We start from the raw sequence: 22504 nt of genomic DNA, 5'->3' as shown, positions 1-22504 counted from the left end.
ACATCGTATATCATCGGGATGGCTGACTGTTGACCTGTAAGTGAGGAATATGTTTGGACCCTTTTTGCCTTTAGTCTACTGACCAAAATGAGGAAGCATAAAATAGCTGTACAGGCCAAAGCAGCAGGAAAATTGGATTGCATGTGGAATTACAGTAATATTCACCAAGCAGGGGAATAAATCATTAAAGTCAGGAAATCACCCTGGTGGTATGTTCCCATTAGAGCACATTTTTTTGTACAGTATTCCTCAGCAAGCCCTAATGACTGGAATGCTTTGAAGGATGTCATAATTTGAATTTGGAAATTACACCATTCAAATAAACAGCGGTCAGACTGACTTCCGGGCAACTATCAACACGTTCAATAAACTCACAGAGACACACTTTTTGACAATTTTTCAATAATTTTTATTCAAATCACCACAACAATTCCAAATGAAACTAAATGTGTCATGTTGGAGAACAGAGGCACAGAAATTCGATTTCGGCAACACAGTGAAGATAAGTAATAATAATAGCAGAACACGCCATTACTTTAGTTTGGTATTACGCTCATTGAACTGAGCCTGTCATCCGGCAAACGGATCCGAGGCGTGGCCTGATGGGACCCCATCACGCCTCCTTCACGTACGTCCTCACTGCGACCACGTCTCCCATTATGCATTTCTGTGGGAGAAGGGAGAAAATCAGGTGCGGTCTGAAGGTCAAAAGAGGTGCAGCTGTACAGACGGTGAAGATGGATTCCTGCCTATGCTTTGGCTCTGGGGAAGAATTTAGGCCTCAGATTATTGCGCAAAGCTTTGATATGTGGATAATATTTCCACAGTTAATCTTACAGCGTATTCCTATAGGAGTGTCCGTGCCTCTCGAAGGCATTTTATGACTTTATCCTTTAAACGATTCTTTAAAATCTCTTATGATACAACTCCAATCTTCCTAGAACAGAACATATGAGGGGATTCTTTGGATTGGTGTCTTTATAGAACTTGCGTGTACTGTTACCCCCTGTTACAGGAGGGGCTCCTGTGGGACAATGACATCATAATTTATAACTTTTACCCTGAGACACGTGCTTGCCCTGGTTGTCTCAAGTGAAATGCGGGCACAGCGAGAGCATACACGTGATGATTTGTCTAAAAACCGGTCAAAATCGAAGAAGGGTTACGAGTAATGAAGCGATTTTACAGGCCACTGCATAAACTAATTTAAGGCCTTTAAAAGTTACAGAGGGTGGTTACGAAGTTACTACCAAGAGTTCCCTGATTTTATTTCGCCTGATTTTATTTTACCTGATTTTTTTTTATTTTTCTAAGGGGGGGGGGTCCTTACCGCTATCAATTTCCCATCTGTGATCTCCCTCTCGATATTCGTTTCTTTGCCATCCCAACTCTGTTTCTGCACAAGTTTGCCGTTCTCCAGAGTCACCACGGTCTGCAGGACATAGAACAGAGACAACCCGTTAATTCCTGCTCAGAAAAGAATTTGTGGGCCGTGATTGTTTTTTTTTTTTTTCTTTTCTGCCCATCCGACCAACACTAACCCTGGTCTTCCTGTCGTCGGCGGTGGTCTCATCAAATGGCTCGTTGAGCTTGAACTTGATTTCGGTTGTTTTGAAGGTGCTCTGAGACTTCATGCATACAATCCCTTGGTCGTCCACGGTCACTATCAAGTTGGGCTTGGTCCGGTTCCCCACCTGCCGGGTTGCAAATCCCACACCTGCAGAGCGGGAAGGTAACGTTAGGAGAAAAATCAAAAGTGGATTCAGTGACACACTCTTTTAACACTTGCACCTGTGTGTAGGCGACCAGATCCAACCAAGTGTGAGTCCATATTTTTATAGTTAATTTTTTCTCTTTTTCTCATCAAATATTTCACACACTTCCTACCAATTGCTTTCATGTAGTCATCAAAGTTCTCGCTGGAAATCATCTTCCACGTCCCCACAAAATTCTCAACCATGTTTGCAGTCTATGGTGTGGTATCCTCAGCGACGGCCAGTGGAGTGACTCCGGATTCAACTCTCTTCCAGTGTGGGAACGGGCTCAGAGCGTTTTTAAAGGGCCAGCCCGACACTCGGGGATGCAGGAGGAACCAATCACAGCCCCTCACGTCACATAATAGAAATCCAGCATCTGTAACTAAACGGGTTTTCTCATTGGGCTTTTTTTTTTCTCTATCGTTTTTTCCCCAAAAGCTGTTCCATCCTCATGGGATTTTGTTTACATACTAAGCTAAATGTGTATCTGCCACCTTCTCTGGTTAATACAAGTTCAACGTGTTGTCATGTTACTTTGTTAGCATGCAACAACATATCCCATAAGTCGTGAGCCAGTGGCACACTGTCAAAGGTTCATGGGAGGTGTAGTGAGTGGATGCTGACCATTATTTATCTTTGACTAAATGACTAGGTGATCAAATTTAATAATGACTTTATTCATGGTTAATATATCATTTACTAATGCTTTGTAGATCAGTTATAAGCCAGTAAACACACCTGGGCTTCGAAGTTGTAAAAAAAAAAAAACAACCCCCCCCCTCAAAAGAAACAAAACAAAACCATTGACTGTTTTTTAACCTTTTTTTTTTTTCTACAAATGTGCTGTAGACAATCTAGACCAAAATCCAGATATTAACAACTTATTATTTGCAGCTGCGGACTTTCTGATTAGAACACTTCATTTCCTTTATTACTGATTTATCAGCACTAATATTGCAGATTTAATGGCTTGTTAGAAGGTGAGAAACCCAATAGCATTCGATTATAGATTACATTACAATACAGAAAGGAAAAATACCATCTACTGAGATTTTTTAACAAGCTCACAATCCAAAATTTGTTGGGTTATAACTGATCCAATACATGATTTACTAAACAAAAAATAAGTTACAACTTATCAAACTTTTTAGAAGGGGTGCCTCATTTGGAGTTGGTACCAATTTCACTTGTATAGTAGAAGATATTGGTTATTTAGCTTAGATGAATATGAATGTTTAACCCCATCATGAACATGCTTCAGCTCATTAGAAAAACAGGACAATACATTTTCTTGTGAAAACCATGGAGAAAAACTATTAAATTTCAGTTGCTATTGGAATAGAGGGTAACTAGCAGAGAGGACAGGATTTCAGTTATCTGTGACAGGGTGAAAGTTTTTTTTTTTTTTCTTTTCAGTGAGGCTGCATCTAAAACTCAGTGCCAAATTACATTTAAACCTGCTGTGCCAAAGGTTGGAGCTTGCATAATGTTCTCTAAAACGCTGGAATGGTCTCTTTTATCAGGAAAATGGCCAATAATGCAAGGACACACCATGACCCTGCACTGATCACAGCATTTTTTTTAGCAGTTAAAGCATTTCAATTGATGACTTTAATATGGAGAATATAAGCATAACTGATGGGGATCTCCAAACCATTTCCCCCTTAACAAGAAGGTGCAGTACTTTGATTATTTTTTTTCAGTTTCACTGTAGTAAAGTTCATGTTGACACAAAAAATGGATTTGGAATTTGGAACAAGCGAGTCGATACGAAGAGGAGTAACTGACTCAATATCAGGCCTGTCCAAATTATGTCATATCAGAATCGATGCCTAGTAGCTTCACTGAATCAAAGGTCAATTCACACCAGAACCCCTGCATTTAAATGATACACTTTTATTATAAACACCCAAGAATGTACACAGATAAATACGGATAATTTCTACACAGGTATATTCAACATGCAGATCATCACTTCTTTGCCGCAGATTTTGCCTGTGGATCTTTGGCTGTGCACAGTGACTGAAATGCACTAAGCATCTCGCTGCTGGTCAACTTCGCTCCTTTCATCACCAGCCTCTCTCCGTCTGCTGCAGTAGAGGAAGACAAAGGCACAATGAGATGACTTGGAGAGCCACACCGACTGGTCTCGTTGTGCGAGAAGTCCAAAAGGAAGAAAAAGGTGAACAGTCAACTCCAAGCAGAAGTAAAACAGCACTCATTGGGTGTGGAAATTAACTCAAAATAAGTCATACAGTGTGACTTTATGAACCTTAACGTAAAAGCAAGCTTGCCACGGATACTAGGCTTACAATCCATCCTCCTTCTTGCCAATTACACACACCAGTTCAGCAGATCTGCTGCACGGCATCAAGTTTGTTTACTTTTGCACATTGCCTTTCAGCATAAGCATGTCTCAAAGGTCCTCTCTGAAAAGAGCCAACTCGGACCCACTTAAATTAAATTTAAAAAAAAACATCAGGTCACAATGATTCCCTCAAGCTCTGGCCCAAGTCAAGGCCTTATTTGGACAAATCATTGAAGGGATCTGCAGACGTTTCTTGCTAAATTAAGATAGTCCAATTTATGGAACTAATGGAACTGACAAAACAAAGATTTTCTTCTTCTATTTTCCTCAACTGCTTCAGTGTGAGGTTACATAAATACCAAACTGAACAGCCTATCTCTGATAATTACTAAGCCTTGGACATGCAATTACCTTCGAGCATGTGAATGAGTGGTGAAATTAAACTACATAAAATACAGTGTCACTGTGAAATATCTTCTCCCACACATTTCAATGTGGTCGGTTAATACTCACCGTAAGTAATATCCACTACCGGCTCAGACTTGTCATGTTTCACCATGGATATCACCTCACAGTTCATGTTGGTAGACCTGGCCTTCTCTGAGCCCACCATGACCAGAAACTCCCTGTGGGGCAAGAGGAGTATTTTTGCAACCGATTACATTCTGGATAGAAAGTAACTGAAGTACATATTTTTTTTTAAAGTACTGTACTTCAGTATAACTTTGACGTGCTTAACTTGAGTATTTCCATTTTCTGCGACTTTACACTTTAATTTTAAAACATCTAGTAACAACACAGATGTGGTTACTAGTTACTAACAGCTGAAGATTTGATATGCAATACATGTCTTTGCATTAAACTACCAAACTATATTCCACGTATTAAAAACGATACCCACTTCAAAACAACAACAACATTGGAATACTGCTTAAACGTGAATACATCAGTAACAATTTCGATATAATGTGTAAAAGTATAACACTGCCTTCATAAAAAAAGTATTTTTAATTTTGATACTTCCATGCTTGCATTTGGCTGATAACTTATATGCTTTTACGCAGGTAAAATCATGAACGTGGGACTTGTGATTGAGAATTTTTACAGTGTTATTGCCAGTTTTATTTAAGCAAACAGTAACGTTAAAAAAAAAAGAAAAGAAAAAGTAAACACGTCTTCCACCACTGCAGTACAGACAGCAGACACAATGGTTTCTCATCTGTTCATAATAGTTTTTGTTTTAGACTCTGTTCAGGGTGTCTGCAGACATCTGGTGGTTAACAGCCACACACAACCACACAGGTGTTTCACCTTGACTGACTGACTGACTGACTGACTGATCGATCGATAAATCGATCGTCAAAAGGGAACACCTCGGTGGGGGGGCGCCGGGCTTTTTCATTTCAAAAAATGTTACGGCGCCTTCCAGGGGGAGAAACACACCTACGCAAGTATGTAGCTGTGAAATGCCGCCACAGTCACTTTAGCGTCGTCAAAAACTATTCTTAAATCATGTTCCTTACTCCGGTCACAACAGGGCGGAAACGTTAAATTAAAAATGAAGGCACCCGTGGTGGCTGCTGTTACCGCCGGACTCCTTGGGAGACCGCGGACCTCCTTCCACCCGCAGCCCAGCCAAACCAAAAAGACGCCGCGAAGCGACCGGCCGTCACAGACACGCTTCTTACCGTGTGGACCGGACATTGGACTCAAACGGACAAAACCGAACCGTTATCTTCTTCACAGCCTTCAGCACCACGGTCGCTTTACTGGGAGCAGCCATGTTTGTTTTTTTCCTTTTTTTTTTTTTTTTTCCTCCTTGCGGTGACCTCTCACCTCGGCAGAGAGCGACGCCGCTCACGTTGGCCACTGGGGGCGCCAGAGGATAGCTAGCCCACCGGTGTTAGGCGGTTGACTGAGAAACCGCAACCAGTAAGATACAAAAATGTCCATTAAAAAGGAGGCAGATGTAGAGATGATAAGAAAACGGTGGGTTTTATTTGAGCCAGGCATGCCTAACAAACGTAGAAATCTGTGAGGATAACAGTGACTCGGGTTACATTTTTATGCCTGTTGATTAGTGTTCAAGTGCTCCATCTATTTTCAGTAATCTTGTTTGTTTGTGTTTGTTTTTTTTTTTTGGAGAGGTTTATATTTGAATTTCCACCTCCACGGTTTCGTTAACCTGTCGGCGGGGCTCATTGGGTATTCAAAAGTATGTTTTTCTTCCTTAACAGCCTTCAGAGTCCTCGACAACATTTGATTTGCATCTTTGCACTGGCTCTCCGAAAGCTGGTACGTTAACATTTTTGAAGTGAGGTATGAAATGCTGCGGCTGTGGCGCCTCTTCGCCCTTTATGTGTGAAGACGATTCCAACAGGGTGTAGAGAAGATGTTGTCGGTGCCGGGACCTGGTGTTTTTTCGTTGCTGAATATCAGACTTTACTACCGGGGGGCTTCTGCAGATGTCAGTGAACCATGTTCCTGCTCTCTCCTATAATGTCAGGCGTCTATGCAAGCACACAGTAATGGGCGGATGACTCCGCAACCTTCGTATAGGTCATTTCGAGATGCGACACAGTTAGAGCCGTGTAAACAGCTGCATCTCTTTCACAGTGACACGACAAAGCTCATTAACGCCAACCCAGAGGGAAACTGACTGTGGCACCTTCCTGTAATCATCTGACAAACGATGTCAGAGAACAGAATTATGTTAATTGGGGGTCTGTCAGACACTAAGTCAATAGAGGAGGTGCTGCTCTGCAAATAGACAATCAAACTGACACGTCTCACAATCAGATAGACAAGGACGACGCAAAATGGTCCCCAGCTACTGCTGCTTCCTGCACTCTGCAGATGAAAAAGGTCAAAAGCCTGTCAGCCTATAAAAGCCCGTCAGGAATGGAAATGTATTTTAATTTTGACTGCGTTAGCACCTTGAGTCAAATTTATTTATGGCGTGAATTGTCACTGTGAAAGAAGTAAGCGTGTGTGTGTGAGTATAATGGAGGAGGAGTTTGACGCATCAAATAAAAGCTGTCATTTTGCAATTTTTGTGAAGGGATGCTTGAAAAATGTGCTTTTCAGAGTGGAAGCTGTGACCAAGTGGGTGTGTACTTATTTCTTGACCCCTTCTTTTCAGCGGTTGCAGTAAATGTGAGTTCGTTATGTTTTTCTCAGTAAAATTATAATTAAGTTTCAGTGGTCAGATATTATTTTCTCTCACTAGATGAGTTGATTTGGAAAAAAAAAAAAAATGTTGTAAAACACTTTCAGGCCTATGTTTGCACTTCCTCTGTGCAGTATAGCTGGGTATTTCTAGCCACACTGTTTCCAAGGCAAGTGATGAACAAATGTGTTATCCTCCGATCAGCACACGCGAGCTCGTACAATTTATCCTAACTTCAACACGCCTCAAGTCTCTTTCCTGAAAGGCCGACAATCCAGCCCAGGCTGTGACGGTTGGACAGTGGAGGCACGGGGCTCTAAATTTAGACATACGGCCACTGAGAGGCCGAAGCATTTCCTATACATGCCCCACACCCACCCCTACAACACACACACACACACACACACACACACACACAGAAACTTATTTGTACTGTATGTCTTGTAATAAGAAAAAGTGGGGGAGAGGGCACTCAGAAACAATGAATGCTCGAGGGGATAGTTGACCCCAAAGGAAAAAAAAAAGTATTATCTTGGTGCCAGATTTAGTCTGTCAAGGTCTCTGCCTGAGCACGATAATGAGATATGAAATATTCTTTCTCATTGTGAAATGATCTGCCAAAGAAAACACTGGTGTTTAGGATGTTTAGCCTGTGTCTTTTTTCAAACTACTGGTGCTATTAGGCTTTGTCTTTGTCGCAACTGTGTGGTGCAAGAATGCGTATACTACTACTATTACTCCACTGTAGTATGACATGCTTCAGCCAGTCACAACACTGGTAGTTTAAAGGGTGCACATACCATCTGCAGTCCACACCATGGGTGACACCCGATTTAGGTGTGAATACGGAGTGCAGAAGCTGTGAAGATTTGTCGTAAATACGGAGCTGCAGCTGAGAAAAATTAATTGAGCAAGATTGGAACAATGTATGTGTGAACGCCCAGACGGTTCCTTCTGAAATACCAGTACAATTACTGGTGGAGAAAAGGTGTTCCCCCCCTCGAGACCGATACACAGTAGGTAAGGAAGTGGCACTTTGGTAGTGCTGGATTCATTACATCAGTCGATTGTTTCTGGGGAACTCCCGGGAGTCAGATGGGTGTCCTGAGAAGTATGAATAACGGATTCTTAGGATCACTGACACAACTGAACAAACAACACTGGCATCAGCTTAGCTTTTTCACTCACTTCCAATAAAGTTTGTAGTCATGTTTTTACTGGTGAATATTACGTCACACAATTAAGGTTGACAGAAAGTACTTGATACTTTATACTGAAACGCAGCTTAGAAGACTGAAGACAAAGGTTTTGTAAACCACTTTATATCAGATAAGTGGAAAAAGCTCACTGAGGGAGAGAGCAGCACACCTTCAGTAAAAGTGACTAAACTTGGGCACACGTACTTGTTTACAACCACAAACATTTTTTTTTACCAGCAGTAGTTGAGACGTGTGCAATACAGTTAGAGCGTGAGCGTGAAGAAACACACTGGAGTTCAACTGACTGCCAAAGAGACCTGCGGCACAAATACGGCGAAGCCGCCAAGAGCCAGTCTAGGCACTGTCATGGCGGACTGCGTTTCCCGTGAGGCCTAGCGCGGCTGCTCTCTCTGGCTGGCACTCCTCCTCCCGACCAGCGTCCTGGCTGGCGGAGCTCAGCGCGGAGCCAGACTGAGCCCGAACATCTCGGTTTTCTCTCGCGTCCAGAAACGTGCGCCGACCGGGGAACGAGTGGCGCCGCTCTCCGTACGCCCCCCCCCCCCACACACTCAGACAACACCTCAGTCCCGCCTCTTCACGGCGACACTGGCAGCTTCGGGCGAGGGATAAAGACGCACTGAACAGATCCAGCCACTGAATGCTGATTTTTGGACAGTCCCCTCTCTCCCTGTCTCCGGTAAGCGCTCGTTTCATATCTCGACATATGTATGTAAAAGTTGTGTGGTGTTTTCTTGTGGTTGTTTATTTGTCATGCGAGTGCGGCACCAGTGTGCGAACTATATATATGGATGTATATATGTATATATGTATGTATGTACGTGTATATATATATATATATATATATATATATATATATATGACACACATATACATGTACATACATAAATAAATACATACATTTGTGCGCGCGCGCGCGTGTGTGTGTGTGTGCGTCTACTCCACTGGTAGAGTAGTTGTGACTGCGGCAGCCTCAGCGGTCGCACTGAAACCAAATTTGAGTAAGAGTGGCGGTCGAGCTGGAACGGGGACTTGTTGCCTTTCCTGTTAATATTAAACGGCGTAGCAATGTCGATGCTGCAGATACCGTGAATTCGGACAGCATGAGACTGAGAGGTTTCGGGGGAGGTTGTCAGTTTGATGCAGCTGCATCCATATCCATTGGACTTCTTGGATTTCTTCTTCTTTAAAACTGACCTGCAGTTTACGGTCTCTAGCCCATTTTTTCGCCATTCACGCTGCTGCAGTAGGTTCAGTTTCAGACAATCCTGGTGGGTTGTCTAAAACTATAATTTATAACTACTATTGGATACAAAAGACACCATATAACCTTGCTGTTACCTTCAGATTTCCATGACCACAAACCTTAAAATTCTTATGATATTAGTTGATCTTTATCTGTAGTTGTGAGGTTAAATGTTCCTTATTACAACCTCCTTCTTGTTTGTTGACAGCGCGTGTGAATTCACACAGGAAATTACATATGGTTTGCCATTCTTCTTCATGCGATTGGTTAATTTCAGGTTCACCCAAACATTTATAGGAAACCATTTGGTCTTCTCGACTGCAAGACACCCATGTACTTGTTTCTGTGATGCTAATCAACTGCACACAATCACACCATGCACCGTATGGATGCTCATGTGTGGCTGTTGCTGAGCGCCCCAGACATGCATAAACGGCACCGTCCTCATTAACACTGACCAGCACACGGCCCCTCTTCCCATATGCATCAAGGCCGGCATGCATGTGTCCACTGGCAAGCAAACATACCGTTTGTGCATATATGATGCAAGCGCACGCAGGCTGAAACAGAAAGCGCACACGCACGATTCTCCGACCATCTTTCTCTGTAATTGCGGAAAAGAATTTCCTCTCTGCTTACCTGCCAAATAAATAAACACGGTTTTTCACACTCTGTCAGTTCTTCTCGAGTTCTCTCTTTTTCCCCAGAATTCTCTCTCTCTCTGTACACATACACACACACACACACACACACACACACACACACACACACACACACACACACACACACACGGGCACATAGAGCCAAATGCCGCCAATAGAAAGCCCCCTCCCTCAGTCAGTGCTGATGTGTTCAGTTGTTGAATAGGAGCTGTTGGCAGTCCGTCTACAGCAGCTTGGCTTTCACAGAAGTTGACATTCACTTCAGCAAACACAATTTGCTTCCCTTTTGCATTCACTCCAGTTCCTCATGTCATGTGCTAAACATGAATGAAATTGGTGTTTCCCTGACATTTTCTAATAGGAACATGGTTAATGAATACCCACGTCCCTTTGAAACTGGCAACAGTCTTGTTTTGCATACTAAATTTGTAATCATGCCTCAAATCAGCTCTTTTTCAAACATCACATCACAGCTACCATAAATGCCATTCATTGTTTAAGTTCGGCATGGAAACCAAATGATTAGAATGATATTAAAAAAAAATCTCAAAATGCTCAGCCTTATGTCATAATATTATGTTTACAAGAATGTAGCATACCGCCCACATGTTAAAAAGGGCCAGAGCTGGATGTTTGTACATAAGTAAATCTCTTGTCACTCTATGAGCGGTTGACTGTGTGGAGGCGAATGTAAGGGGACAGCAGCAGGGCAAACGCTTTGTGCCGGTTTGAGCTCCAGGGTATTCATAGCATGCTGCTACTGCTGGTATTTGGATGGAGACAAGGCTGGGTCCAAGCAGCTGTTGCATGTAAGAAAGGGAGATGAGTGAGGGGCAAAAGGGCTGGGAGCGTCCACCAAGGAGTTTACCAGACTGCACCAGCGAGTCCGTGGAGAGTTTGGCTTTGGCCTTGGTTTAATATGGGTAGCCTTTTTTTTCACAAACCAACACACACACACACAGCGTAATGGAAAGGATTTTACCAGCAAAGGCAGAGGTATGCTCAGAAAGAACTAGATGAAACAGTAAATGCTACCCATCAAACCCGTAGGTCAGGTGTCCGCCTGGCTTCCTATGGCAGACTTAAAAAACAGTTCACTGCTTTCAGGAAACAATTTTAGAACAGAGCTATTTAACCTTAGCCGGCCGCTCTAACTCTTAATGTAGGATTTTGAGTCATAGCACCTTGTGGTTAAATGACTTTGTAGAAAGTCATTTGCATGAGCAAAACTGTTCCCTGTGCAGGAGGGGCGAGGCTGAACAGCTGCCTGTAATTGTGCACTCATTAAAACTGGTCATAATGTGTCTGATGGACTGATAGAGAACACACTGGTGTTGCTGTGCTGGGCCTGGAGGTCCTGCTGCTAAAAGGATAAAGGATAATCACGCTCTGTCTGACTGCTCTGAAAGTAGAGTTTCATCATAGACTGTCAAGATGTCGTTTAGCCGACTGCACACATTTCACACTCACTTAGACTTTAACAAGTAAGAACCCCTTCCCCATCATTGGTAGGCAAACAGTGAAGTGTTCGGCTCTGCACCCCAGGTTTTGCAATTACTCTGAATGCCCTGCTTGACACCCCCTCCATCTGAGACGCACACCTCAGGGAATTCGACCGAGTCTGGAGGAAGTGCATGTTGCTACGAAAGCACGGACTGTTAAATGTCAGGCCTGCTTTGGACTGAGTGGGATACTATTATGAAAATGGAAAATACTGTTTTATGCTGGTTTTGCAAAGGGTATTTGTTCCCTCACTGATCTGGAACAGAGCAAAGTAGAGGAGTTAAATGTAATTATTTTCCCCTGTGTTGGTCAGGAGGGGATTTCGTGTGATAAAAGCTTTGAGACAGATTTGAATTTCTATGTTTTAATGGTGAACTGAAGTAGTGAAGTGACCGAAGTAGTTTGCATATTAAACCACCTGATTTGATTTGGAAAGTCTTGCATGGAAATAACAAAACCAAACTCAGAATGTCCTAAATTGGCCTCACCAGTGTTTCGATATCTCATTGTTCAGGGTTGAAGTTGTTTTTAACTTTGGAGGATTTGGCGTTTCACCTTACATGCGGGGTTTCCATGAAACAAGAGGAAATAAATGAGAGCCACTAACACAGGCTATGGCCCTTTTGCAGTCAACAGAGTGTGGTTAAAGGGGATGCCTCTGTAGGCTGTTACTTAGAAACACCCAGTCTTCTTTCTATGCAGCTAATATAAACTTTGTATTTACTAGCATTAGATATACACAGCTTCGCAGGCTGATCTGACTGGGTTTACCACATCTGCACAAAAGCCAATACTGTATCTTCACAATGCTTTGAATTTAAGGCTTCACCGAAATGCAGTGTAATGAGTTGGTGGTAACATTTCTGTATGATTTAAGGGTTTTATCATCAGTGCAACTTGGCATCTTTTTAGAGTTAGCCCTTTTATTCAGTGATGCTCGTTTATCTATTTTTAATCTGTAATTTTGCTCTGTGAGGTCTGTCATTTTATAAGAGAGGGGAACGAGCTCCTGTCGGACAAATGATTATTAACTTTGCACTTGCTCACTCCAGCTAAATTCGAGGCGGTTGTTGAAAAAGTCTTGTCTCCTCTGCTTGTAAAGATTAGATGACTAAGAGTGAGAAATGAAATCCAATCAGAACGAGATCCAAATGAGATCCAATCAGAGAGCAATGTAGCAAGAAGAAATTGAGCAGGAAAGAAAGCTGTTAGATGGAGGGTATGACACATGAGGAAAATAAAAAAAAAAATGAGAGAGCAATACTAATAATAAAAAGAGGATATCGATCTACAGTATATTAGTTGGGTTATCACTGGTGCTCCTCCCGGTCTCCTCAACACTATTGATTGTTGCAGAATAGATTTTTCATTTGTCTGTACAGTGTAAAGGGCACTTGTTACGCTATTTGAAATCCCATTTGTGGTAGTTACTGGAACACCTGTAGCGCCTCTTCGTCTGCAGGGACACAGGCACGCAAACTTCCAAGGGTGCGCTCGACAGAGGTTGTGAATCTTCAACAGGTTTAGAGCTTCGTTCGGCTCTGAAATGCAAATTCCCTACTGTAAAACCACCGGCACATGGTTAAAGACAGATGACAGGTGCTTGTCTTAAAATAGCTTTTTTCACATCTCAGTAAAATCAGGAAATTGTCCTGTCTGCTCATTTGAAGCAGGGAAACTACTTAATTTTCTTCTGAGCTAAAATTCTAAATATTACACTAGTTAATGGAGATGGATCAAAACGTTGAACCACAATGAATCTCTTTTTCAGCAAAATGCACGAGTTTCCGACTTTGGAAAGATTATAAGAGAATTTGTAGGAGAGATACTAGATTTGCATGGGCAGCGTTGTCAGAGCTGTAGATTTCTTCAATTGGTTCTTTATTCTTTGTCGGTGATTGTGATATGAAAGAAAAGTGATTTGGCTTAAAACATTCCTTTGTTGTTTGTTTCTTCAACCTTGTATGTATTTGTGTGTGTGTGTGTGGGTATATATTTATATATACATGCTTCACTTCTAATAGCAAGTGACAGCACCTTTGAGACAAACGGCAGCTGAGCTCATTATGTAAGCATGCCAACTTTAGGAATGCCGAATCTCACATGTGTGTGTGAGTGTGTGAGCGCGTGAGCGAGTGAGCGAGCGAGCGTGTGTGTTTGCAAGAAACATGTCACACATTGTTAAAGCCAGACTTGAATGTCCTGACGTACGGTAGTTGGAATCCTGCCTGATCCTGCCCAGAAATGCAGTCGCTTTCCAGCCAAAACAATAAACACCCACACATGGCTAACACAAACACCCTTACACATACGTTATACTTAGACACACAAACACATACATGATTGCCAACAGACATGAGACAGACGTGCACTTACACAAAGCACGCACGCACATCTCGGAGAGTCTCTCAGATTTCAAACACCCGCACGTATGTGGAACTTCAAACACACTTGCCTACACACCAGGTTCCACTTACACAGATATTACACGATTGTTTACCTCTTTCATACATGCAGTACAGTACACAGACACACGCACTGTTATCAACCCACCATGGCCCTCAGCAATTTTCTCAAGGCTAACAGGGTGTTTCAGCGTGTGTTCAACTATTCTGCGGCTGTATTTGTGCTACGGCGCAGAAACGGACCTCACCTCCGTGCTACCGTGCGACAGAGCAAGATAGGGACCGAGAGGGGCGCGGGAGAGCGTGGCGTGTTCAAGCCAAGTAAACACCGCGGATGCAATTAACTGAGATCGCTCCGGGGGAAATCAGAGTCCCTCTTCCCAAGAATTGTGGGTAACGCAAGTCGTTATGTATTCATCCCCCGTTGTTAGAATCTACACGCAGGGTTGAGGAATGGGAAATGACTTGCATTCTGGCACACGGTCATTGCTGTCTTGTGTAGGGAAAGATTCAAGCTTTAATCGGAGCTTTCAATGCTATGACAGTCGCCATCGGCACATGGAGCTGGCTCAGTTGTCATGAAGATGGATCCTAACGATAAAAAGCTTGTAAGAAACTCTTGAGCTGGGATTGTTTTGGCAAACTACCATTTCTTAGGTAAAGAATGAACAATGCTTAAAGGAATAGTTGAACATTTTGGAAAATGCACTTATTTGCTTTCTTGCAAGTATTACATGAAAATATTGATACCACTCTCAGGTCCCTATGCTACACAGAAAAAACTACAGCCAGAGGATGTTTAGCTTAGCTTAGCATGAAGACAGGAAGCAGGGGGCTGCAGCTAGCCAGGCTCTATCCAAAGTTAACAAATCCCACCTACCAGGTTACCTGTATCCCCCCTTTTTCTAGTTTTGAGTTATTCCTTTGACAGCCAATATAGACAGTGCATTTTAAAAGTGCTGTGGATGAAACTGTAACAGCTACTGGGCTCACATGCCATGTAACAACTTCGTTAAGCGATAAGGGCTGCGTGATACAGCAGAAAGCAGGAAGCTCCAGAGAAAGCTAGTTAGTGGAGCTTGAGGTGAGATTGTTTCGTGAAACTACCATTTCCAAGGTAAAGAAGGCCACATTTCTGAGAACACTAGCGGCCTCTGCTATACTTAACAGTGCTTCTACATTGTTTGCCACCAGGTTGGATTTGGCAAGAAAACCATTGCACTTTGCCTAGAAACTGATGCAGCTTTACTCCAGTTCTGCTGATGTACTGTAAATAATTCCAGGCTCATGTTAGCTTCCCCTGTTTGAATGCTCACTCGCTGCTATTGAGGGCAGCTGTCTGCTGTCATTGTTGCCTTTCGCTCTTTAAGTCAAATGGAGTGATGCCAAGGACTGGGAGGGGAAGAGTAGCAACATTTTTCTCTGTAGCAGGGGCAGTGGGATTTGTGGGAAGTGTGGTTTTACTTTTAATAAACATCCCAAATACAACCTCTAACACCTTTTATGTGCCTGTATGAATGAGCTGTGAACACAGGGCGACCAAATGATTAACAGCTTGCCCGAGTGTGTGGAGGGGTGAGCTGAGGTAATGGACGGTATACATGGGTGACGGGACAAGGGTGTGTGCAGACTGCCCCTTCTCCTTGGTGTAAAGTTTTGCTGATGCGGCACACACGCATGCACATTCACAGACTGCAGGGGTGGGATGCTATAATGTCACCCGAGGGGAGGAGTCCTCATCTCCAACTCTGCTGGCCAAAGCACTGCAGGGCGGGCACACACATACATACACAAATTGTACACATATGCTGTACGCATACACATTAAGCACAGACATACGCACAAAGGTCTGCATGCACGCTTATGCACGTCCTCAGCCTTATCTGTATTCTGAAGAGCCTGCTCATTTCTTCGTCTTTGTGAGAACAATATCTGTTTCTTTGCGTAAGATCTGTTTGTCTTATTTCTGTCTGTGTATTTCTCTCTGGGCGTCTTTTCCTGCAAAAACAATCACCTTTTGGGAAAACAGGGAGCAAGTAATCATCTTATCCTGTGCTTTTTTGTTTATATAGTGTTAGAAATGCACAATACAGTAAGGCAGTGTTCTGTCAGTGCTAATATGGTCCCCATGTGTTTATGGGGTCAGGTGATCAGCATCATGTTTTTGGAGAGAAATAAAATATCTGTTCATGGACATTTCATAAATGGAGTTGAATGAGGGTTATTCAATAAGATACTGAGAAGATAAAACACAAAGAGATGATTGTTGGTTAACTCTCTGATGTCTCTCTGTGTGTATATTTAGCATTAGTCTAACATGCATGCAGTGAGATGTGTGTGTTCCATGTTCAGTTCATATTAATTGAACATAACACACACATGTCAGGTGATAGTGTGGTGAGGTTTCGTGCTCTACCGGGGGGTTGTGCAGTCAGATGAGGGATGGGACAGCCACAGGGTTGGCTTCCATACATCACCAAGGACCTCGAGCTGGCTGACACCATCTTACACCTTTTCTCTCCATCTGTGTGTGTGTGTGTGTGTGTGTGTGTGTGTGTCACTCTCCCTTTCTTTTTTCCCCTCTCTTTCTGTTCCTGTGGCCCTGTTTGTCAGTTTATTCCATTTCTCTCCAGTGTACCTTATTTTTCTTCGTTCCCCTCCTACCTCCTTTTCTTTCGTCACCTGTCACTCCTCCTCATCTTGACTTGCATTCCAATCCTCCTCCTCTCCGAACTCCTGTCACCATGTCTCATTTATTCACATTTCCCTTCAATTTGTCTCCTTTCCCTTCCTCTTTCTATATTTGTAATCAGTCTGTCTTGAACCCCTTCCCCTTGCACTCTCTCTCTTACCGCCTTATTACTTTTTTTTTTTCTTAGTCTCTAAGAAACCCTGAAAACCTGCAAAACCAACCCTACCCGTGGCATCGATCTTGAGCAGAGGCAGTCAGACACACACACACACACACACACACACACACACACACGCACACACACACACACACTCACACACACCCACACACACATGCATACACACGCATAAAGACAGTCTGTCCTGCTTATAATTAAAGAGTACCTCCCTCTTCCCTTTTCCCAAGCAGGCTCATAATAGGAAATGCCCCTGTTATCTCTATGGGCACCGGCGTATTAATATAAGCCGTAGACAAACAAGGTGTGGGTACATGCTCTGCTATGCCTGCACTCTGATTGAAATGCAGTAGTACAAGGCTGATATTACACGGCCAGCTCTTCAAACTGTTTTCCCCAAGGTTGTTGCACTCATCTGTGAAGTAATGTGGCGAGAGAAGGTGAAGAACAGAACAGGTGAGAAAGAAAAGGAGAAAACGTGGAAAAATAAGTGAAAGACAGAGCTCTCCAGAGTAAAACATCATTTGTGCATTTTTTATTTTTATTTGGATAGAGGTTAGAGAACTGAATGTGGAGGAGAAGGGAAGGGGCCAAGGGGTAAGAATCAGTCTCACGTTGTTGTAAATATATGATTGCATGAGAAAAAAATACTCCATTAAATGCTGTATTCCATTCGGAGTAAGGCTGCAACTAATGATGATACTATCATTCGTTTCTCTGCTTTTTGTTTGGTTGGCTGGTATTGTTTTTTTTGTTGTTTTTTTTTGAATAACCAATTAACTGAAGTCTATAGAATATCTGAAAACGGTGAAAAATGTCTAGCAATATGCTAGCGCTAGTCAGAACAGCTTCCTGAGCTTTCTTGACATTTTCTCTGTACTGGGCCATTACCTCCACTTCCTTGCATGTTTTTTCTCAGGACTGTCCATTATTTCATTCAGTAAAGAGTTTTATTGAAGTAGGAAAAACTCTCTGAGCTCAAATCACTTGCTAACAAGCTTGCTAAATTGCTAACAAGCTTGCTAACTGCCTGTTAGCTTTGTCGCTAAGGGGATAATAGGTTCCCGCAGTTCATTCAAAAGAAAAATTTGTACCCTCCACTCCTGCCTCATAACTGGCTGCCGACCACTCCTCTTTTGTGGAGCAGTTTACACTTGGACAGAGGATCTTAGATAAAAGTAGTGGTGTATCACATTAAGCTACGTCAATAAGTTGATAAGCTACGATAGCTTTCTCCATTTTGGACTCTCCACCACCCCCCTGTTCCCTCAAAGGTCAGCCCCGTCAAGACCGATTGATACTGGTCAATGGCGCAAATTTATGGGTCTAATTTCACTTTGTTCGTGCAAGTAAATCCACTAATCTTTGAAGGAGGCTGAAGTGCCAGTTTTGTACACTCAGCTCTTCTGCCTGTGATATAATGTGCTGCTGCTGCTGTCTCACTGCATCGACAGCCTTAAACATTACATCTGATCATATGACCAGTAAATGGGGGCTGTAGAGGCTGCGGTCAGGGCTGGGTCAACAATTTACAGTGAGGGCTTTAGACCTCCAGTTTTTCTCTGTGTGTAAGCCAGAGGTCCAAAGCCGATACCTTAGCAAAATCATTTAAGACAAATTTTTTTGCTTTCTGTGTTGGTGACATACCACATAAAAACGCAGTAGGTATTTTGGATACTACTAGACACACACATGCATATATATGTATGTGTGTGTGTGTGTGTGTGTGTGTGTGTATATATATATATATATATATATATATATATATATATATATATAATTTTGTTGAAATTTCCTTCAATAAGAAACCAGCAATTCTGCCAATGACTATGAAACTATGAAAGATAAGGTAACTTCCTCCATGTTTTGTCTTTTCAGTGATTTCTTTGATCACTGAGCTTGAGTGAGTGACTCTGCCCTCAATTTAATATTAGCAATAAAGGAAGTGATCAGTTTTGATCCCGTCTTGCCTCAGAGCGTGTGATTGTTTGAAGCCATTATCTGGCTGGTACAGAGGAAATGACCTCCTAGTTTTATCCATTTTTTCTCCAGAGAGTAGCCTTTAGCCTGATTGCAAATGACTGTTTATAGCAGGGAGAGTATTTGTTAATGGACTTTAGGGCATTATGTCACCAGAGAGCGCTGTGTGTGTGTGTGTGTGTGTGTGTGTGTGTGTGTGTGTGTGTGTGTGTGTGTGTGTGTGTTTGTGTGTGTGTGTGTGTGTGTGTGTGTGTATGGTAGGATGAGAGAGAGCAAGGCAGACAGTGTTTGTGTGGTTGGTTGTGTGACTACAACAATTTACAACATGAGGCATGTAGGAAAGCTTGACAAAGATGTAATTATAGCCATTAGGGCTGTTTTTCACATGTATTTTCTCTGAAATGAGGGGATTGCTTACTGATATCTGCAAATCATCCAGGGAATTTACTCTCCGTCTCCTTCTGTTTTCCCTACTCCATCCTCCTCCTCCTCCTCCTCCTCCTTCCTTTCTCCATCTCTGTCACTGCTTAGCTCTTTGAATAGGCCGGTTGTTTGCCTCCGCTGGCTTATGCTTCACTGTCCTGGAGCAGACAGTGGCAATAACAAAATGTAAAGGAAGGAAGAGAGAGAAAAAAAACATAGAAACGTAGAGCGGGAGAGTGGCACAGACAGAGAATTAGACAGAGAGTCCTGAATGAATGAGTAAATAGAATCAGAGAAAAGATGTTTGAGCCAAGTGGAAGAACAAAGAGTTGATTGTTGAGGTAAAGCGAGGGACCTTTCAGTTCCTGGACAGTTTGTCCCTGATGGTTTGCTTAGATTCCTTGATGAAAAGCTTTATAAAAGCTGCTATTCTACATATTCAGAAAACTGAATACCTGTGAAAATAAGATTGTTGCTTGGACAAATCAAGCAATTTAAAAACATCACTTCGGGCTCTGGGAATTAGCAATGGGCATTTTTTTTTTTTTTTACTCTTTTCCGAAGTTTTATAGACCAAATGATTTATTGATTAATGAGATGAGCAGATTATGAGACACCGAAAATCATAGTTAGTTGCAGCCCTGAAATACAGTGGGTGGATTAAAAGAGTATAATGTAAGGACGAGAGGATATGGAAAACATCAGGTCATGTTCTGCAGTTGAACATGACGAGAGGATATGGAAAACATCAGGTCATGTTCTGCAGTTGAACCCTGACTGCTGCATCTTCACACAGCTTTGTCAAAATGCTTATCTTTCACTTGTATAATCTCTTTTTCACAGCTCAGTGAGACTGTGAAGAGTACAGGTGCGGCCCAGGGAGTAGCGCATTTGAAAAATGCCTACAAAGCCTAAACGTTCAAGTTGCACTGCGGAAGATTGCACCTTTTCTTGAGATAGTGGGAGTGGGAGTTTTGACAAGAGGAAGAAAAAGAGGGAGGGGAAGATGAAAGTGGTTTACGTTCCAGCTCCTAGTAAAGGAAGTGATCTCAGTGGCAGAGAGAGGGAGAGAGGACCTTAAAAGAAACTGATGTGAGTTTGAAAAACGAAGAGATCCACCACAGCAGGGTGCTGTGCTGAGCTGTGCTGAACGGCGACATAAAAAGGTTTTGAACCGGAGCCAGCCCCCCGAGCTCTCTACAAAAACGACGAAGGAGAGGGGGAAAAAAAGGAGAGGAAATGATGGGAGAGAAAAGTTAAAGAAAATGGAGGATTAGAAGGGAAGGGGTTGCAGGGGAGACAAGAAGAGAGGAGGAATGTGGAAAGCAGGAGAGGAAAGGACAGGGAAATGATAAAAAAAAGTGAAGTTAAGTGCTTTCCAGTGTCTTCTTTCAGGTTGTCAGAGTTTAGGATGAAGCTCGGAATAGGCAACAAATTTCTAATGCACGATTTCAACTCTCTTGGAGATAATGTGCTTTCTTTTATAATCAGCTGCACTCATTCTTTGTACAAAGGGGAGATGTGACACATATTCAAACACAAACACTCCATTGGAGAACTTATGTGGATGACAGTTGAACTTTATTAAAGGCTCTACTTTAGGTAGAGGTTTGGATATGACTCCTTCAGAAATTAATTCAGGAGGGTCTCTGGATCTGGAGGAATGTGGGAATGGACAGATGTAATGGAGGATAGGGGAAAAAAAAAGGAGAGGAGGTGGAGAAGGAGGAGGAGGAGGAATTTGGGGAAATGAGCCAATGGTAACTCTCAGACAGACCAGAAAGTGACACCAGGAAGTCCAAGTTGTAATCAGAGCCACCTGATGCTCATTCACCAGACATAACAAACCTTAGAAATTCATAGCACTCAGAAGTAAAATTTTCCATTCTTAGGCTATCCTTCATGTCAGGTTCTCTAACCCTACGTGGAGACTGTAATCCTGTGTAAGAAATTGCATCATCTCGAAAATCTTAAAGCAGAAAATTGGGTCCTGTGAACCTAGACTGAATTTCTTTCTTTCTTTTTTTATTGTTTACCCGCGAGGGCTGCAACTAACAATTATTTTCCTATTCAAATAATCAATGGATTTCTTTCTTGATTAATCGATTGGGATATAAACAGTTAGAAAATACGGTTAAAAATAGGAAGCTGTATTGAAATGACTTGTTTTATCCGGCCATCAGTCCAAAACCCAAAGACACAGCAAATCCTCACATTTGAATTAAGACTGAAATGATAATCAGTTATCAAAGAAGCTGCCAATTCTTTTCCTCTTGATAAGCTTCTTGACTCATTGACTAATTTAGCTCCATCACCCGCAGTAAAATGTTTCCTGAAAGATTATCATGATTCACTTGGACCAAAACGGTTATTAATAAAAGCTGATTATGAGTCGATGGCTACAGGTGGCGGTTTGGAGGTGTTTCTCTTTTTACTGTGTGCTCTGCTGCTGCATTGTTAGACTGATTCGAATCAACATTCAGAGAATTGTTCTCTCTCAAGTTGTCAAAAAATGGTCTTATCTCACATAAAAAGGACCTATTCAGTCGTCCTGTGTCGTGTTTGATAAAGAACAGGCTGCGGTTGCTTCTGCGGTGCTAAAGCAGGCGAGAGGCAGGATGGGGGAATTCCACAGCAGCCTGCAATGTATGTTATTTGTCAGTTTTCTCCTTTCCCATCCCCACATGAGAGCTTTTTCCTGTTCATTGTAATGCTATACACATATACACAGACCCACACAGTGCCACAGTGTGGCAATAAACACCCATCCGGTCATAAACGGGTAAATTAAAAGCCTGACTCAGAGCAACAAATGAGGCTGGGGGATTAGCTTCTTTTCGACCATGGTATCAAGGTTATTTTTAGGCTCTTCTCAGCCGCACAATGCCTCATAAAAAAACAAAGCGGGTAGAGTTTGGGTTATGAATACAGATCTCTGGCGGTGTGTCTGTTGGTGAGGTTCCAGTG

The 22504-nt window shown here is 42.5% G+C and overlaps 3 protein-coding genes across 5 annotated transcripts in view; 1 reads left to right on the top strand and 2 right to left on the bottom strand.

Moving 5' to 3' along the window:
• Window positions 1-385: 385 nt before the first annotated feature.
• fabp4a (fatty acid binding protein 4a) lies at window positions 386-2024 on the bottom strand. The gene is made up of 4 exons (XM_040122697.1): window positions 1888-2024; window positions 1542-1717; window positions 1331-1432; window positions 386-667 (listed from the first exon to the last, which is right to left on the bottom strand). Exons 1-4 carry the CDS (start codon window positions 1958-1960, stop codon window positions 614-616), a joined length of 405 nt encoding a protein of 134 aa, XP_039978631.1. The 5' UTR covers window positions 1961-2024; the 3' UTR covers window positions 386-613.
• Window positions 2025-3633: 1609 nt separating this feature from the next.
• On the bottom strand, window positions 3634-5885 carry mrpl53 (mitochondrial ribosomal protein L53). Its single transcript, XM_040120987.1, has 3 exons — window positions 5754-5885; window positions 4579-4691; window positions 3634-3847 (listed from the first exon to the last, which is right to left on the bottom strand). The coding sequence occupies exons 1-3, from the start codon at window positions 5846-5848 to the stop codon at window positions 3729-3731; spliced, it is 327 nt and encodes a 108-aa protein (XP_039976921.1). The 5' UTR covers window positions 5849-5885; the 3' UTR covers window positions 3634-3728.
• Window positions 5886-8837: 2952 nt separating this feature from the next.
• The window catches only part of pag1 (phosphoprotein membrane anchor with glycosphingolipid microdomains 1), a 50053-nt gene continuing 36386 nt past the window's right edge, over window positions 8838-22504 (top strand). For 2 of the 3 annotated variants that reach the window (XM_040122696.1, XM_040122694.1), the window contains exon 1: window positions 8838-9130. The gene's annotated coding sequence lies outside the window, so the exon portion shown is untranslated. The remainder of the gene's footprint in view (window positions 9131-22504) is intronic. The other variant, XM_040122695.1, reaches the window with a different exon arrangement.

This window comes from Xiphias gladius, chromosome 24 (genome assembly GCF_016859285.1).
Source record: "Xiphias gladius isolate SHS-SW01 ecotype Sanya breed wild chromosome 24, ASM1685928v1, whole genome shotgun sequence".
Taxonomy (NCBI): domain Eukaryota; kingdom Metazoa; phylum Chordata; class Actinopteri; order Istiophoriformes; family Xiphiidae; genus Xiphias; species Xiphias gladius.
This window is presented reverse-complemented; position numbering and strand designations above follow the sequence as displayed.

Coding starts and splice junctions, on each gene's coding strand:
- mrpl53 (XM_040120987.1), bottom strand. CDS start 5,848: ATGGCTGCTCCCAGTAAAGCGACCGTGGTGCTGAAGGCTGTGAAGAAG. Junction 4,692..5,753: donor TCCAATGTCCGGTCCACACG/GTAAGAAGCGTG, acceptor CTTGCCCCACAG/GGAGTTTCTGGTCATGGTGG. Junction 3,848..4,578: donor GGTAGTGGATATTACTTACG/GTGAGTATTAAC, acceptor CCTCTACTGCAG/CAGACGGAGAGAGGCTGGTG.
- fabp4a (XM_040122697.1), bottom strand. CDS start 1,960: ATGGTTGAGAATTTTGTGGGGACGTGGAAGATGATTTCCAGCGAGAAC. Junction 1,718..1,887: donor TGACTACATGAAAGCAATTG/GTAGGAAGTGTG, acceptor CCCGCTCTGCAG/GTGTGGGATTTGCAACCCGG. Junction 1,433..1,541: donor CCGACGACAGGAAGACCAGG/GTTAGTGTTGGT, acceptor TATGTCCTGCAG/ACCGTGGTGACTCTGGAGAA.